Source organism: Pelodiscus sinensis, chromosome 2, assembly GCF_052426305.1.
Source record: "Pelodiscus sinensis isolate ZL-2025 chromosome 2, ASM5242630v1, whole genome shotgun sequence".
Taxonomy (NCBI): domain Eukaryota; kingdom Metazoa; phylum Chordata; order Testudines; family Trionychidae; genus Pelodiscus; species Pelodiscus sinensis.
This window is the reverse complement of record NC_143053.1, coordinates 118,951,606-118,969,389: the sequence shown is the minus strand read 5'-3', so window position 1 is coordinate 118,969,389 and position 17,784 is coordinate 118,951,606. Positions and strand designations below refer to the sequence as shown.

The 17,784-nt window shown below is 47.3% G+C and overlaps 1 protein-coding gene across 1 annotated transcript; it reads right to left on the bottom strand.

Annotated features, from left to right (window-relative positions):
* Positions 1-8,297: 8,297 nt before the first annotated feature.
* Positions 8,298-11,028, bottom strand: FOXC1 (forkhead box C1). Its single transcript, XM_075921349.2, has one exon. The coding sequence runs from the start codon at positions 10,532-10,534 to the stop codon at positions 8,930-8,932; it is 1,605 nt and encodes a 534-aa protein (XP_075777464.2). The 5' UTR covers positions 10,535-11,028; the 3' UTR covers positions 8,298-8,929.
* Positions 11,029-17,784: the final 6,756 nt, after the last annotated feature.

Sequence of the window (17,784 nt, the reverse complement as noted above, 5' to 3'; positions counted from 1 at the left end):
TCGGTAGCATCCGAGCGAGGGGACCGCTAGCTGAAGGGCTGAGCTTGTACTGCCTCCCTGTGATCCCCCTTCACCTCTGACATTTCGTTGGCGGAGCCCTGTCTCCAGACACAACAAATCTAGGAAGGATCATTACAGCAGGCAAAGCTCCCGACGTTTTGTCGGGTGTAAGAAAAATACCCACCGCTACCTCGCAATTATTGGGGGAAGTGGGCAGGAGAAAGCTAGAGGGGACAGGGGCAATATAAAGAGTAAAATCTGCTTTCAAGTTATTAACAAGGCAGCCAGTGGAAGACAGCGGTATATTGTTGCAATGCCCTATTTAAAAAAAAATACACACACATTTCCATTATAGGGACAATGGTTTAGAATTGTTGGTCATGAGCATGCTAATAATTACATGACAAATAACAATGGTCCTTAGAGACTAACCGAATACACACACACACACACACGTGGTATCATGTGAGCTATGGTACCCACGAAAGCTCACGATACTAACCAAAAATATATAAGTGGTCTCTAAGGAGTTACAGAACCATTGTTTAAGTTTTTGCAGTTATAGACTGACACGGCTGCCCCCTCAGACTAATAATTATATGTTACGAGAAAACTGTGGTCAGTGCTTTACTAAAAAATAAATAGGACGCTTACTTTTTTCTATCCCCGTGGCTGTTATCCTTTACAGCCCTGGACTGCTAGTTTTCCATTTCATAAACACTACGCGGGGAGGAAGGTATGTCCCTCCGCTTTTTCATATACTCAGAAAAAGCTCTAGCTTTGCATCCAAACTTAAACTCAGGGTTCACGTATTTGTACTGGGCAATCATGCGAGCACCGATTTTGTTTAAACAATTCCCTGCTGCTTTCGACGATATTATCGGTATTTTCACATTGTTTTTCATAGAGCGACTTTTTTCCTTATTTCAAATATTTATTTAAAAATGCATTCCGAGTCTTAGAGAGGGTCTGGCAACTAAATAAATTCCAAGAAGCTGGGAGGAGGGGGAAAGAGATGACATTAGTATTTGTTTTAAATCGAATGCTTGTGTGTGAGTGTGTGTGTGCGCTGACAACATTTGTATTTCTGTGCCCTGTATAGTCATGCTGCATGCATGATACATGTAACAATGTCCTGAACGCAATAATGAGTGCAATCGTTTGCATTTCCTTTGTACTAGAGGAAACGCAGCGATTTTAAGAGTTAATGGTTCTCTAGATGTGTTGGTTTTCCTGCCTTTTCCCCAGAGGTAAAGGGGGGCAGGGATTCTGTCTTTTTAAAATTTGTTGCTGAAATCAGTCTAAAGAAAGTTGAGCTGAAAACTCAGAGTAATATATTGAACAGCCCCTTGACAGCTAAAGGTCAGGTGAAAGTCTCCAGCAGGTAAGTCCCGGGCGAACTGCCTGCCCAGAGCTCGCTCCCTGGCTCACAAATTGTTCCCTTCTGCCCACCCAAGTCGATTCAAGCTGTGTTTATTTAGGGGGCAAAAAATTGCCGACCACCCAGTTCCCATCGAGCCTTCTCTGGCCTATGCAGGCAGCAGTGGCTGAGACTTACAGTTGTTCTTTTACACAAAACCGAAGGGTGTAAGTGGCAAAAGAAAGAGCCTGCGTGTCTGATTTGGGAGGAAGGAAGAGTAACGCAGCATTTTCTTTCTGCTGCCCCCACTGCTCTCCGGGAAAACACGGGCCAGGGTGCCGGAAAGCCCAGAGCGGGGTTTGACCCGGAGTGGGGAGACAGAGATGAGCGTGTGCGTGGGCTGCTCTCTCCCCAACATTAGCTGCAGCTCTAGGAAGCTTCAAACAGGCCTGCGGGCCGCCCAGCTCCCGGGATGGGGGCTCGGGTCTTGTCGCAGGAGCAAGTATGCTCAGCCCAACCCGCTGTCAGCCTGGAGGGAAAGGAGCTCTCCTTGCTGGCTGGGACACAGTAATTGATCCTTGCACTAGAACTAGTCTCCCTGGGCTGAAGAGCCGAATCTCTCCCCTACACGCCGGGATGAAGCTATGGGAGACGGATCCCCGGAGTCTGTACATACTGTACGTGCATTGGCATCTATGCCTAAGCACTCACCCAGCCACATCTATACATCCACTTAGCATTCCAGCGGCCTCCCCGCGCCCATAATATGCTCAATATGCGAGCAAATTTAAAGTCAGCCAGGGGAAAAAAAGTCAAGTAAACAAATTATATAAATACAAATAAACCAGAAACGCAAAACAGAAGGTCTCCTTCCAGCAACTCATAGAATGTCTGGAAAGAAAAGTAACAAAGAAAGAGTGCTTCACGCATGGCCTTTTGTTTCCCGTGGGGCGGATATGGTCCATTTTCTTCAATTTTACACTCCTAATCTCCTTTCTAATGTTTGTCGTTTTCATCTTTCTTTAAGAAAAATAAAGCTGGATTGTCAGCTCGTTTGTTAGTCCTCTATTGATCTTTCATAGACGATGCCGAAATCAACGGTGACTCCTAGCCTGCGGGTCTGGGTAATATACACCCCTAAATCTCTCCCATAATTTCCCCCCCCCCAAAAAAAAATTATTTGACCACGTAGGGCCGAATTCTGCTTTCCGTTTGCACCGACAGAACACTGAAGGAAGGCTCGGCCCAACAGCCCCAACATCAAGCAAATATTTAATCGGAACCTAGCACAAGTCGCCCCTTGTAACCTCAGTCCAGCGAAGACAAAATGTTGTTAGTATTTAGAGGAAAGCAATGATTGGAGGGAGTGGAGGTTTTGTTTTGTTTTTTTAAACGCAAACAAGCAAAACCCGAGTAATGTTTCCACCAGCAAGTCAAGAAAATTTAACACGCACATGATGATTCGTGTGGAGATTGTTTTGTACAGTAGACCCATGCTTAAGTAAATGACATTTTTGTTCTCCTCTGTATCAGTCACTGAACCGTTCTTTACCGATCACTGGCAAGCCCCGATCCAGTCTTCTGTCCCCACAAATCGTGACAGTTTGGAGAATCAGGACTTAATGTTCCCCAGTGCTGGCGAACAGGCGGTTAACACACTTTTCACACAGCCAGCCAGCCTGCTAACAGATAGCTGCAAGTGCCTACGACACTTCCTGCCCTCTTAGCCCCCACGCAGTCCCGAGTACGGAATCACGCGGGTAAAATGGCAAAGCGGGCTCCGAGGTGCGAATAGTCCAAGACCTGGGTGGGATTTCACACTCGCAGGCCTGATGTCCCGCCCCTCCCCCGCTGATGTAGCGATTGTTTGATTGAATTGGACGCCACTTGATAAAAAACAATCGCTCATTAGCTCTCCCCTCCTCGGGGGTGCTGTGAAATGGTGACAACCTCTCCCTTGACCTCCGTCTCCATTTCGGTCTTTCCAGCCCCCTGAAAAATGATTCCGCATTACTGACTGGATTTTATTCCTTCCTGACCTGGCCTGCTTTTATGGCACGAGACACCATCAATCGCGACCTAACGCGACGTTTTGTTTATTACTTTGGAAAGAGGAGACTGGCTTTACGAGCCCTGATCATAATTAAAACCGGAGGGGGGGGGGGCGAATTCACCCCTCTCCTCCGCGCTACCTTTGAGTAGATTTGCCAGCACAGGAACGCGCTCCTGACTGTAGCCTCTGCAAACAGACAGGTAGACTATGTAGCAAGAGAGCGAGGAGTTTGGGGATAGTCAGCCACAGAGAAAGTACCAAGGAAGAGTCTCAGCACAGCCAAATTCCGCTCCATCGCTTACTCCACCAAGGAAAACAGTGAGCGAGCTCATTCTTTTTAATCTATAGAAAGCTTTGGGCGCAGGTTTCTCCCCGCCCTGATACATCCATATACTAGTTCCAACACACATACACACGCTAAAACACGTGCGTCAAGCACCCCACCAAGAACCGGGAGGAAACAAAAAACACAACCCCCTACACTTATTTTATCACTGAGCCTGGCTTAAAATAAGCTTGTAAAAAAACCCGAGAAATTGACTGTGAACCTTAAAGAGGAAAAAAAACCCCGAACCAGCTAAAATAATGGGGGAAATTTTAAATGAAGTTCCTCCTTGTGAAATCTGGATAAACCTAGAGGGCACACTAGGACTTAATACACTGTAACCGGAGCAAGCATTTCTAAAGGTCAGGTAAGAACGCTATCGTTCTTTCTATATGCACACGCATGCATGCCACATGCATATTGTCTTATTCGGTCCATAACTAGTGTTCAGGTGTATGCGCTAAGTCACCAGTCTGGATCAATACACTTCTTTTATATCCCAATGCTAAATGCCTGGTTACATTAAAAATACTTGCCACAAAAGAAGCGCTCATGTCACAAAGTGTAACTTGAAACACACACAATATATAATTAAAGCCTTGAGGTGGCTTTCCATAAGCAGAATGTTCTCTTAATTTATCTTTAGCATTTGGGAGTGGGGGAAAGAGAACAAAGAGAGACTCTTGTTGGAACTAAATATGATTTGAATAAGATGTAAACCATAAGGGTTACATGCGAAGGTGACGTTGAAGTCCGCATATGGGAAAAATACCCTCAAGCTTCCTTTGACACTTTTTTTCTGAACTTCGTGAGTGTTCAATAAAGCCTTGAGAAATTTTTAAAATCAGTACTTGTAAACGTTAATAAACATGTTGCATCCTGGACAAAAATCTACCCTACAGTCTAGTATTATTTTTACCTGGCAGGTGTAGTTAAAAAATATATAACTATGTTCAACAGGACTTTTACATTATTTAAATAGGCCATTTCTCTATGTTGCAGACATTAAAAACAGTTAGTGATAATTGGTAAGAAGGAAAATCTCTAGGAAAGGAGCATTTTTCCTTTTTATGTGAAGCAATTTAAAATTAATTTTGGTTTAGTTTAAGTGTTGGATTAGGAAAATCAAATTTAATCAGCTAAAATCGACTTTAACTAAAATACATCATCATCTAGGGTCAAAAACCAAGAACAATTTTTATCCCCCGAGAGAAAAGCAACTTAACAGTGTTTCAGATTTAGTTTTCACTTAAATACTGACACAAACATTGAGCTAACCATTTACCTAATCAACCCCACTGAGGCTAACTCAGATACCCGGGATGTATGTCAGTGAAGAATGCGGCCCACTTTGTTTGAAGGATAAAACCACAGATGCAAGGATCTTAGAGATGCATCTTTCATCTGTTTCATTGGATCCAGCTCCTTGCAAATTCCTCATAGGGTTTGATACTCATCTCTACTCCAGCTTGTGTCAGACCGATCGCTACTGGGCGGTTATTGTGCACAAAAAGAATGTATGATTTGATTTTCCTATTTCTTACAGGGAGAGGGGAGGGAAATAATCTATTATTGGCTGAATGAGCGCCCAGGGTGATCGCTTGTTGTGAGCTGGGCTCCTTCCCCGAGCTGCTGGAACTTCTATGTCCTAAAGGCAAAATGTTTGCCTACCAGGAGGGAAACGCAGCAAGCTGCACAGAAGAACCCGTGTCAACATTTGCCAGAGTCCAAAAAGCTTTCCTAACAAAGACTCCGAATCGTCTTTTAGCTTTTACCAGCGGCAACGGATCACAGGCCAAAAAGCAACTTTTTTATTCTCCTGCCTCCCTTCCATCGGTATTCTAAACGCGAGGTGCAAAGTTGTATCCGCACATCTGATCAACGGGCAGGAGAACACCCAATTATACTAACCTAGTTGTCTATTGAGGTTGCCTGAGACAATGACCCAGGGCAAATCGGCAAGCCCTGAGGTGCTCAGCACCCATTGATATTATTTACATTGTCATTTGCTGCGTTAAAAAAAAGTAGTGAGTGGCTTAGCCTATCCATCTCTTGCTTCCCACACGAAAGGAGGGAGAGCCAGCCGTTTGCCTAAGCGTCGTGGTGACGTTGCCCGCGACTTGTATTCACTGCAACTGCCCGCGTGTACCCACAAATCAATGGAAACCACCGCTAACCGATCGCGAGGTTTTCATTTGCTGCTCTCTTCATGCACACGCGGGTCACGCGGCCCTGAATAGCATCCCAACCCTCCGCGCCTGGCTGGTTTGTTGTTGTTTTGGGTCCCTCCCGAGCTGCTGCTAGGAACGCAACGAGGCAAAGTCTAACTCTCTGTGACACGTGAAGCATGAAGGGTCTCCGATCTGTCCACCTGGAGCTGCGTCCCTCAGCCCACGTATGTCTTCACAACACAAGGCGGCGGCAACTCATGAGTAAATAGTTAATACCAGGAGCAAGCAAGGCCAGTTTTCAGAGAAAGAGCAAGAACACCGTTGCATTGGTGGTTAGCCACTCATGGGGCAGCGGGTCGTCTCTGTTAGAGCCCCTGGGCTGCTTTGACAGTAGGAGTAATTATGCTACGCTTGTTCAGACTCCCCCTTCGACTCGCAATCCAACGGGTGATTAAACAATCAAAGCTAACACTGAGTTGCTGGGCTATTTTCTCTACTCGCCCCCCCCCCCCCCAACCAACTGATTTCTGCAGACCGCTGACACAACCATTGAAAACTTTGGAACCTAGTTTTAACGAACTAAACAATGCCAAGCAACAAACAAATAGCATAGTCAATTGTCTCGGTAAGTCTGTAATTAAGTTAATTAAATGGGGGAAAAAGTAAAAGGAATGACCATACAGACAGCTCCATGATCAACACACTTCTGCTGCGGCTGCTGCCCTGTTTCTGCTCTGCTTTTAAAACAGAAAGAGCTGAAAAGCTGGGGGTGTGGGGAGGTACTATCCCTTCGTTTCACGAAAGTCAAAGAACTTCGTCCTTCGGAGACAGATCTCATTCTGGTCAGTCTATGTTGCAAATATAAAAATATGCCACGAAATAATCGGCACCTGTTTAAAGCTTCAGAGGTGCTTAACAATCTAGCTACTCCGGTCTAAAAATTAGCAAACTTAACTCTTGTCTCTATTAAAGTTAACAAGCCTAGGGATTTTGCCATGCAACATTAGGTATGGATTCTGATGTGAATAATAATTGGCCATCAAAGATTGTTGCTGTGCTTTACAAACACAGCCTCGAAATATCAGTGTCATCTTCATCGACTAAATTTTTCTTTTTCTAATTGTACATACAAATATATACAATTGAGAAGTAAACGGGTAGGAGATTAAATGAAATATATTCCAAACCGCCTTCATGCGGGAAAAAAACTCGAACTGTTTATTCAAACTGCATATAACATTTCTGAATGTTAGATTGCTTTGGAGAGGCGGCCTAGAAGCCACATAAATAAGAGTTTACTGCAATTACCTTGTATTTATTTAAATGTAATCTTTAACAATGCAAGAGCAATTACTGCTAAGTGTTGCCTTTAGATAAGAAGGGCTGATAGGAAACTTTAGGCCCTAAATATCTGTAATCAAATAATCGTCTTTCGAAGTCTGACTGACAGGGCAGCTCATTCGAAGCTAATGAATTTATTACATTTTTCTTAGTTATTTACAAAGGGAAAAGGTGATCCTGACTGCCCTCTAAGATCTAATTGTAAATTGACCAGAAGGCGAGATTCTTTATCTGAGAAGGCATCACCCTTCTCACAGTCATCTATCCTGGTATTTTCTTCTGAGTTGAGAAGGAACTAAATGGAGGGAGAAATACGTAAAAACAACTGTCCCATGCAAAGTCCTCCTAAAATAATTTTATTCAGAAGAGCAATTAGCCATTTTCAACAAAACAACTTTTTTTTTTTAAAAGAGCGTCATAGCTTAGGGCTGAGGTTGGCCTGGGTGGAAGAGGTTGTGGGGTTTTTTTTAATAACTGTTTCATTTTTAAGACAAAGTATTAAAACTGTACTTTTTGAAATGCATAGTACATAACCTGTTTCATGTCTATATAAATATTAGAGACCACAGATCTCTTATATACAATTAGGGATATATTCTAGAATGTCTCCTATATAAAATCTGTACTGTACAGATATAAATACAGATATACACATACGCTACACAGAGGGAAAACGACGTATATAGAAGACAATATTTAAGATATCCCCATCAGCACTTTAGGCATATATTAAATATAGAAAATATTGTAATACTACTATTTTTGGGTCAGATATTTTCCCAGGTCCAGTCCACATAGCGTTAAGAAAACGCGTTTGTTTATTTGCCAACTTACATCTGCCATGGGAAAGTATTTTTCCTAGCGGATAAAGCGAGCTGACTAAGTGGAACATATTGCAGAAGAGACTGAAAAAGGCCGACCTGGCAGTTTCTAAGCGGTCTTTGGGATTTGTACAGAGAGGAACGAGTTGTTCCATCACCAGTTAGCCATGAAGTCTTTCGATTTAAAAAAAAGTATGAAAGTATCCAGACGTGTAAGGTATTCCAACTGAATGGTAATTTATTAATAAACAAACAATGCAATACCTCATAATATTTTCAAGGAAAAAAGAAAAAAATCGATAGAATAAGATTAATACAGTTTCCCTTTTTATATATAGTGAAAAAATTCAACGTTTCAGGCACTTTTAATGTCAGTTTTCTGGGGAGGGGGACACTTTCTGGCGTTTGGTCCACAACATCCAACTACAAATTAAAAATAAATTACTATGTCGCAATTTACATTTAAAAACAAGTCCTTGGGTAGGAGGAGGAGGAGGGAAGCTTGTAAATCTATGCTGCATATTTTTGTCCTCTTTTAAACACAGGACATACCTTATGAGATGGGGGAGGGAGGGAGGATTTCGCAAAAGCAATAAAAAAACTTACGTGTTATTTGGAGTAACACTGTCCCTTAACAAACCAAGGCATGACTTATTTTTATATAGTTTTGGCTGTCTCTGTACAAAATGTTTGCCAGTTCGTTGTGGCGTCCGCTGGTTGCCGGAGGAGGCTTGGAGGGGAAATCGGTCTTGGTTTGTTAAAGGCAAAATCTAGTCCTTGCTTGACGTTTGGCCTGGTTAAACAATACGTATTGTTCTGGCGGGTGCGTGTCCAGGGCCCGGCCCGGCCCGGCTTTGGTCAGAACTTGCAGTCGTACACGAAAGTCCCTGAGCTGCGGTAGAGAGGCTGGCTGGAGGGAAAGGCCATCTGACAGCTGCTGCTATTCCCGTTCACCGGCGAGTTGTTCAAGCCCAGCCGCTGGGACTCGAACATCTCCCGCACCGCGTGGAAGTTCTGCTGCTGGCCCGGGTAGCCGGCGGCGCTGGCCAAGTGGCCCAGGTCGCCCGCCGCCGTGGCTTGGTTCAGGTACCAGGAGGCCAGGCGGCCTTGGTGCGCGGCGGGGTGCGGGTGGTGCCCCTCCTGGTGGCCGCCCGCCGTGCTGAGGCTGCCGTGGCTCAGCGAGGAGGCGCTGCTGCTGCTGGGCATGCTGTAGTCGGGCAGCGGGTCCTCCACCGAGCTGGCCCCGCTGCTGGCCAGGTGGCCGGCCCGCTCGCCTCCCCCAGCGGCGGCGGCCGCGGCGTACAGGCTCATGGCTTGCATGTTGCAGTGGTAGGTGCCGCCGGCCGCGGCCCCGCTGCCCGGGTTGGCGCCCTGGCTGCAGGGCGAGCTGTAGAGGGAGCTCTGGCCCGGCGAGTAGCTGCCCAGGGCCAGCGAGGGCGGGATGCCGGTCCGGGAGGCGCTGGAGGAGGCGGAGGAGGCCAGGAGGCCGGCGCTGAGCTCGCCGGCGCCCTGCGGCGAGCCCCGCAGGGAGGTCATAATGTTGTCCACGCTGAAGCCCTGGCTGTGGTGCGGCTGCGGCTGGTGCTGGGGCTCGGGCGCCTCCAGGCTGAGCGAGCGGCTGGAGGGGAGGCTGTGGCGGGGGCTGCTGCCGCTGGACAGGCTGCTGCTGCTGTCCGGGCTCTCGATCTTGGGCACGGCGCTGCTGAGGGCCGCGGCGGCGCCGCTGCCCGGCGGGGACCCGGCCTGCGGGGGGGAGGAGGTGCCGTTCTCGGTCTTAATGTCCTGGATGCGGACCGGCGGCGGGGCCTGCGGAGGGGCGCCGGCCCCGCTCCCCGCCGCGCCCCCCGCCCCGCCGCTCTCGGGCTCGGCCGGCGGGTGCTGCCGGGGCTGGGCCGGCTCCTTGAGGTGCAGCCTGTCCTTCTCCTCCTTGTCCTTGACGGCGTCCTTCTTCTTGAAGCGCCGCCGCCGGCGCAGGAAGCTGCCGTTCTCGAACATGTTGTAGGAGTCCGGGTCCAGGGTCCAGTAGCTGCCCTTGCCCGGCTTCTTGTCGTCCCGCGGCACCTTGACGAAGCACTCGTTGAGCGAGAGGTTGTGGCGGATGCTGTTCTGCCAGCCCTGCTTGTTGTCCCGGTAGAAGGGGAAGCGCTCCATGATGAACTGGTAGATCCCGTTCAGGGTGATCTTCTTGTCCGGCGCGTTCTGGATGGCCATGGTGATGAGGGCGATGTAGCTGTACGGGGGCTTCACCATATCCTTGGGCTGCGGCTGCGGGGTGTAAGGCCCGTAGGCTCTGGCCATGCCGGCCGGGTACTGCTCGTGGGCCGGGTGCGAGTACATGCTCATCGGGGCCGGCATGGCGGTGTAGCCCCCTCCTGCCGCGGCCCGGTAGTAGCTCTGCTCCCCGCCGAGGTAAGGCACCACTCCCAGGGAGTTGGGGCTGGACACGGAGTAGCGCGCCTGCATGTCCTCCCGTCAGTGTCCCCCACCCTCCCCGCCGGACCAAACAACTGTGCCCTCCCTCCCTCCCCCCCAGCCCCTCCAGACCGAGCTTCAGCAGGCGATCAGTCACCCCCCAGCCTCGCACAAAAGCGGAGGGGGGGTGGGGGAGAAGCCTCCTCTTCTTCGGCCGGCAAAACGCACCCGCAAAACCCCCGCACTCCACACCAGGACTCGCCGCGGAGACAGCCACTTCCAAATGCCAAAATAAAGCCCTGGGCCGAGCGGCGCCCACACTCCGGCAAACAAGTTGTCTCTGCCCAGGAGGGGACACACGTAGAGGCGGGTGGTTGCTTCTTTGTACGGGGCACCGGAAAAACAAATCCACCTTCCCGATCTCCCGATGTCAACTTTTTGGAGCGTTTTCCCCCCCTCTCAGTCTCTGGTTCGGCCGCGGGCGGCTTTGGGAAGCATTGGAAAAACTTCTGAACTTTTGAGCATCCGTCACCAAGGCGAGGACTTTTTTACGCACTTACAGCTTCTTTTTTTTTCTCCTCCGGCAGCGGAGCCCCGCCCCGCCTGGCTCGGGCGCCCAATGAGAAGGGAGAGCTGGGCTCTGAATGGGAGGGGGAGGGGGACTCTGGAAGCAGCTGCAGCCCCAAGAGTTCCAGCTCCGGGACTGGCCACACACACTCACTCACCCACACGCACGTACCTAGCGCTGTCCACACGCGCCACAGCCTTTCTCCCCCTCTCTCCCACAGTAGAGATCACGTTACTAGTCACGCACACGTCACAGACACAGACACACATTCCTGGACATGTCGGGCACGCATACTTCTGTATTTCTGCCCTGGCATTTGCCTCGTCCTGTATGCAGAGGCACTATCTCCGGGGGACACAACTTTTCACATTACCCCTATCTATATGATCCCTCTGCACGCCCTCTCAGCATCTGCTCAAATTTACCTTCTCTAGCCTCTCACACGCCCCTCCTCCCCTTCCTGCACACCTTCATCAGATCCACATGCATACAGACAACGTCCACAGGTATGTACCCGCTCAGAGCTCACATTCTACAAAGGAAGATCGGTGTGTTTCACCCACCCCAATCTTCACACCAGGCAGGATGAAAGAGAGAAAGAGGATGGGAGAAGAGAGAGCGAGCCATTCCACCCTCCTTACAGCCAGCTGCCTGACCAAACGTCCCCATTCTTGTACTTGACAGGCTTTTGACGAGTCCTGCAAAGCTCCCTTTTATTAATCAGTCAGGAAGGGCTTTCCTTTGTCAGTTTGCAAAGAAAGCGGCTGCTGCCTGTGCTGTTTATAAACACAGTCAGATTTCTTTTGACCTGTCTTTAAACGACTTGTTCAGGTAATCTTTACTGACCTGCTGGGGTATGATAGGTGCAGCCCCAGGTTTTGCAGGGCGAGCGAGCGAACAAGAGAGAGAATACGTTTGTCTGAAAGACTGCGGAATCAGTGGCATAACAGGTGTGTTGTGGACAAGAGAAAAATAACTGTGTCCAAAATTGTCCAACGGTTCTTCTCTATACGGACTTAATTTCTGCTAAAGCCAACTCTGTGTAAGTGGCTGAAACAACATTTGTACTGCAAATAATTGTTTGGATTAGCCTTTAAAGGGGACTGAAGAACGAGCTGCGGGAAACAGGACATTTTTTTCTTACCTTTGAAAATCGTTAATGGAAATTAATAGTTTGTTGCGTGTTGGCCCGTGACGGCTGTTAAAGACACCGATTTGACTGAAACCCAAACCTACCTTCCCTTTGTTAGTCTAATGCTCTATACTTCTGCAATCTCCTTGCAGTCAGTAATGGGTGTGAAAGGAACAAGCTGCAGTGCAGACGTTTGAGAGGTGGGTAAAGGCAAAATGGTATTGAGTCCGTGTGTTTTGTGAGGAGCCGAGTTTCACACTCTCCTGGGTCTGTGACAAACTTTCACTCTGAAGATGAGTCACAACAAGACCCTTTTGGCTTCACTGATTTTTAAGCCCCCTTTCTTCACTTTTTACAGTCATTGATTGCTATCGAAACCACAACAGGTAGAAGCGACGTGAAGGTGTTAAGGGGACATGATTTTCTTAGTAGTATTTTAATTCGAGCCTTTTCTCTTGAATAATTAATTAACTGACAAATTTAAAAATGCAATGGAAACGGGGAAAAAAACAACCCCACCCTGTATTCCAAACTTTCCTCCATTTTATACTCAGACCTAAATGGTCACTGCGTTATTCAGTTTTGCCTGTTGTGTTTGATCTTCTGGAATCCTTTCACCTGCTTCTGTCCAATTCCACATCCCCTGACCCCAAATACTGATGAATTAATCTTCTGGGTGGCACTGAGCTACGCATTAGTGTCGATGTAGTTTGGACATTTTGTGCCTTCAAAATCTCTCACGAGTTTTCCTAGAAAGAATAGCAATATTTTATCGCATATACATAGAATTCAGCTCACCCAGTGTTCCCCACGATTTCACCTGCAGTTTAAACGATTTCGATGCATTTCACATGCATTTCCACTAGCTATTGTACTGCTCTGTTCAAAAAGACTATCTTTCGGTGATTTAACAGAACTTTGTTTACATTCCATGCTCATGGTTCTAACGTGAGATTATGCTAATTTTATTGGGACTATTTAATCTGGAATGTATTGTATCCGATGTTTCAGTATCCACTTTTTTTTTTGCATCACTGTGAAGTGAAGTGATGCAATGATTTGTGTGTGTTATATTACACATCTGAAAGCGGCAGCACTGTAGCTCTCTGCTCTAGGTACAAACGTTGCCATTGTGAAAGCAGTAACTGGCACGCGCAGTTTCTGGGGAAAAAAGCAGTTTTATAGGAGCAGAAAGATCAGTTTTCTGACTAGTTTAATTTTGGATCCAACCCAGGACAAGTAATTTGTGGCTGTGTCTTTCGTACTCAAATGTAGAGACAGGAATGAATTTCAGACCGCTTGTTTATTTGTTATTTATTGTCATACCCACCATGGCCTCTAGAAGAAAGAGTAACATTTTGGGTATGATTTTGGTGTGCGACAGAAACGAAATAGTTTGAGTAAGATTAACAATCGTGTGTATCGTGGAACCAAAATCCCTTTAGGAATTAACTATTCAGCATCCTTTCTAAAGCTGTGCAAAGAGTTGTCAAAACACTGGGGGGGGGGGGGGAGGGCATTTGTTGCGTTTACTCTTAACCCTTTAACTCTAAATAAATGATGAAAAGATAATGTCACAGCAACGCAACGAACGCATCACCTTTAAAAAGGTTAAAGCCAACAGGTGGATCCAAACAATTAGCTCTAGGGTTTCCTCTCCTCTCAAAGACCTAGAGGTGAAATGTTTTTCTGCCTGCGGCTATTTATGTTTATACCTAGTCAAAGCTTTCCCCCCGCCCCTTAGCATCACAGCAATATCCGTGCAATTTACTCCCCCTTTCTTCCTACCCAATTTCGGCTCCTTGAATCCCAGAACAAGGATTTATGTTTCCTAAATTGCGTGCAGTTCATTTGGGGGAAAGTGTTATTTCCCTTCGGGTGAAAATATGCTGTGGTTGAACAGCTGTGAAAACGTGACCTAACAATAATACCTGTTCAAATCGATCTATATTGCTGCTGAGGATAGATCATTTTCTCTCTGTGTTGTGGTTATTACAAACACATTATTTCTGATCTTTGCACCAAAACAAAACCAAAAAAACTACACAAGAGAACTCCAGAGAAAGTCCGTTTTAATGGCAGACCAAAATTAGTTAACCAAATATAATAATCTTCAGCTAGCATGATTGTTTTATTTCCCATTGTCACTGTGTTGCTAGATAGTCTTCGAACACAGGGAAACTTTTAAGTTTTTTAAGTTTTACCATCTGAATTAAATATTGGGGAAAAACTTGCTTACATCATTTGGCTTGTTTTTCCAGTTGAAAAGTGAATTTTCATTTTAGCTTGATAACAGTAAGTGGTGATATATTTAACAAACGGAATAACGTAATGTCATATCTTATATCTACAAAGCATACGCCATTAGCAATCTACAAAGCAAAATGGAGACCATACATGGTTTTGCAAGCGGTACTTGCCATCTCCTCACAATAAGTTGTCTTGGCAAAATATTACATGGTTTTATAAAAAAAAGGTCTGAAAAATAATTTTGCGACTGAATGATGGCATGAATATATCATTCAAACAATATGCCTGTGTGTTCACAGGATTTTTTAAAACATTTTTTAAGTCAAATACTTTAAAAAATGCAAGTGAATAGGGGAAGAAATAGCCCAGTGCGTTTTCCAGCCTTGGCATCTCTAAAGTGCTAATGTCCCCGGGCAGATGAGAAATTACATCTCTTCTAAAAGGATGAGGAATAGTCAGGGCTGAACTTATTTCTCTTCAAGGTCCATCCTCTGTCTCTTTTGTATTCCCTTTCCTTCCTTGCTCACTTCCTTTCCCTGTCTCTCAGAAGCTCTAGGGAGGGGCAGCAAAGGTGGAAGGGGCTGAGTCCATGGGGGTCTCCCGGATCCCGTAGCTGAGCGCGCACACACACATACACACACTGACAAGCAGCGCAGACACACTGGGCAGTCCTGGGAGGAGCACAGCTCCCGCTTTGTGCTGGTGCTCTCCTCCCCCTCTCGCGGCAAGGGAGAGACTCATTTGTTTTCAATGGTTTATTTATGCGAGAACCAAGCGGTGAGGTCTGGGGGTGACGGGTGTTGAGCAAGGCAGTGGATTACAGGCAGGCTCCCACGGAGAGCTCGCCGCCAGGCTCTGGTTCTGTTAGCCAGTGGGTTTACACGCACCAGTCTGCCAGCTAATACTTGGGATATTTTAAAGCCCCTTTGCTTTAGTAAGCCAAGGCAAAGCAGGCTGGTCCCCTCCGTTTTTTGCTGGGGACGTCGCTCCTCACGAGCATCTGCGCATTGGCAACCCGCGGAAGGGAGGCTGCCACTCCTAGAGGATTAGTCACGGCGACCAGCGTCTCAGACAGTAAACCGAGGTGGAGGCAGATGTGAGCGCCTCCCAGACGGACACCCGGAGTCTCTGCCCTGGGTGTGCCTTTCCTGTGCCTGCTTCAAGCGGCTCCTGCGTATTCACCCCTCCGGATCCAGCAGCTTCGTTACACGCGTCCAGTTCCCGTTGGGGTCCCACCTCTTTCCCCAGAAGCGCGCAGGGCGCACATCCTGCCGCTGCTGTTACCGCCCCCTCCCCTCCCCTCCCGTGGGCGCTGAGGTCCGGTTTCCTGCAGGCGGCTCGGGGCTGGACTTGCTGGGAGTCCCTGGGGTTCCCGAGAGGTCGCGCGGCCCTTTGTTATTGGCAGCTGGCGGCCACCTGTGCGGCTGGCTCAGGCGCTTCGTGTGGCCGGAGCGCCCCCTGATGGGCCGGGTTCGATGCGTGCCTCGAGGCCCAGGGCGCCGTCACCCTGCCTCCATCTCCACCGCTAGGATTCGCTGTCCCCCCGCTCCCACGTTTGCCGGCCATTCCTCGCGCCAGGGGGCGCAGCAAGTGGCAGGAAAGCCAGGACTTCAGCAGGCGCTGAGCTGTGAGATCCCAAACTCCTCCAGGCTCTGTGGGTCGGCCTCCCCTTAGGCTCCTAGCGACCCATTCCTCCCTAGCTGTAGATCCAACGCGTGTCTCTCTCACCAACAGGAGCTGGTCCAGTACAAGATATTACTTCTGGCCCCATTCCTCTCTCATTCCTTCCCAGGACAACTGTCCGTGCTCCCTGCAACAAACACATATGCAAACACACATCCTGCCTACAACCCACACTAGTCTACACTCCCTTCCCAGCCTAGACACTGGCCTTATAAACACATACCAGTCAACATAACTCCCACCCCACAGACACAACATGCAGATTACCTCATCAATCGAAACACTCTGTCCTGCCTGCTCACATCCAAATTCCCCAGCACAACTATCATTCCTCAGCACTGGCAAAAAAATTCCCAGCCCAAATGCCTTACACCAACCAGTATACCCTTCCAACCCTGCCATCCAAGGGCTCCCCCATGTCAACATCCTCCAATTATTCCCAACTGCAACAAACACAAGATAACCTACCCTCAACATAATTTACCAGCAATCAATTACAGCATTTACTGTCTAACACCCACTTCCCTTCTCCCCGCCCAAAAAGAGGGGGAAAATTTCTTAGGCCAGTCTCTCTCTCTCTCTCTCTCTCCCTCCCTTTCTGACCTTGAATTTTAGCCAAAAGGCACAGACTTCTTGAAACAACTGTAATTATTAGAAATGACTATAATAGGAAAGCAATACCACTTTAGAAAAGCCATTATTTTCTAGGCCAGCGGTTCTCAAACTTTTTGGGCTCCGGAGCCCTTTACATGCGTAAAAATGTATGCGGAGCCCCAGCGATCCACTGATTGTATGTGTTGTACCTATTGATGTTTCCAGTTTGTCAAACCTGTGGAGCCCCTGGAGATGTTTCGTGGAGCCCTGGGGCTCCGTGGAGCACAGTTTGAGAAACACTGTTCTAGGCAATGCCAAGGAACACTTTCACTGGCTGGCCAGATTTGCCAATGAAAGTTGCAAAGGAAAAGTGCCATTTTCCAGGAAAATGAACTTCTGCCTTTTAACCCCCCTCCCCTTTATTTCCTAGTTACCAAACACCGAACCTCCAAATAACAGGCTATGGATAACTAATGAAAAGCGAAATTCCTCTGGCAACTACAGGGGGTGTTAACGCATACATTTACATATAGGGAAGCATTTATACACACCCACACACTTTAAACACATTACATCTCAGTGCTGGAAAATGTGTGTATAACATTTATGCACATACATTGATTCATGCAGATATTCATGCCTACACATAGTTACACAGAAACACAAATGGCTGTTTGGCAGAGGTATTTCAATGCAAGAAAACATAGAACTTATACACATATAGACGTCTATACATAGAAAAATGGCTAGCTGTGCTAAGACTTATTTGCAAAGGAAACTGTAAGATAAGATAGAAGAATTTAAAAATAATGAATGGTATTGAGAAAGTTGATTGGTACCTTTTAATTCAGCATCCTTTTGTTCCTGTTTTATGGGAAGTGGTAAATAGGAAGGCTCAAACACAGAGGCTGTGTCTAGACTGGTAAGTTTTTCCGCAAAAGCAGCTGCTTTTGCAGAAAAACTTGCCAGCTGTCTACACTGGCCGCTTGAATTTCCGCAAGAACACTGACGATCTCATGTAAGAAATCAGTACTTCTTGCGGAAATACTATGTTGCTCCTGTTCGGGCAAAAGT

Coding starts and splice junctions, on each gene's coding strand:
- FOXC1 (XM_075921349.2), bottom strand. CDS start 10,534: ATGCAGGCGCGCTACTCCGTGTCCAGCCCCAACTCCCTGGGAGTGGTG.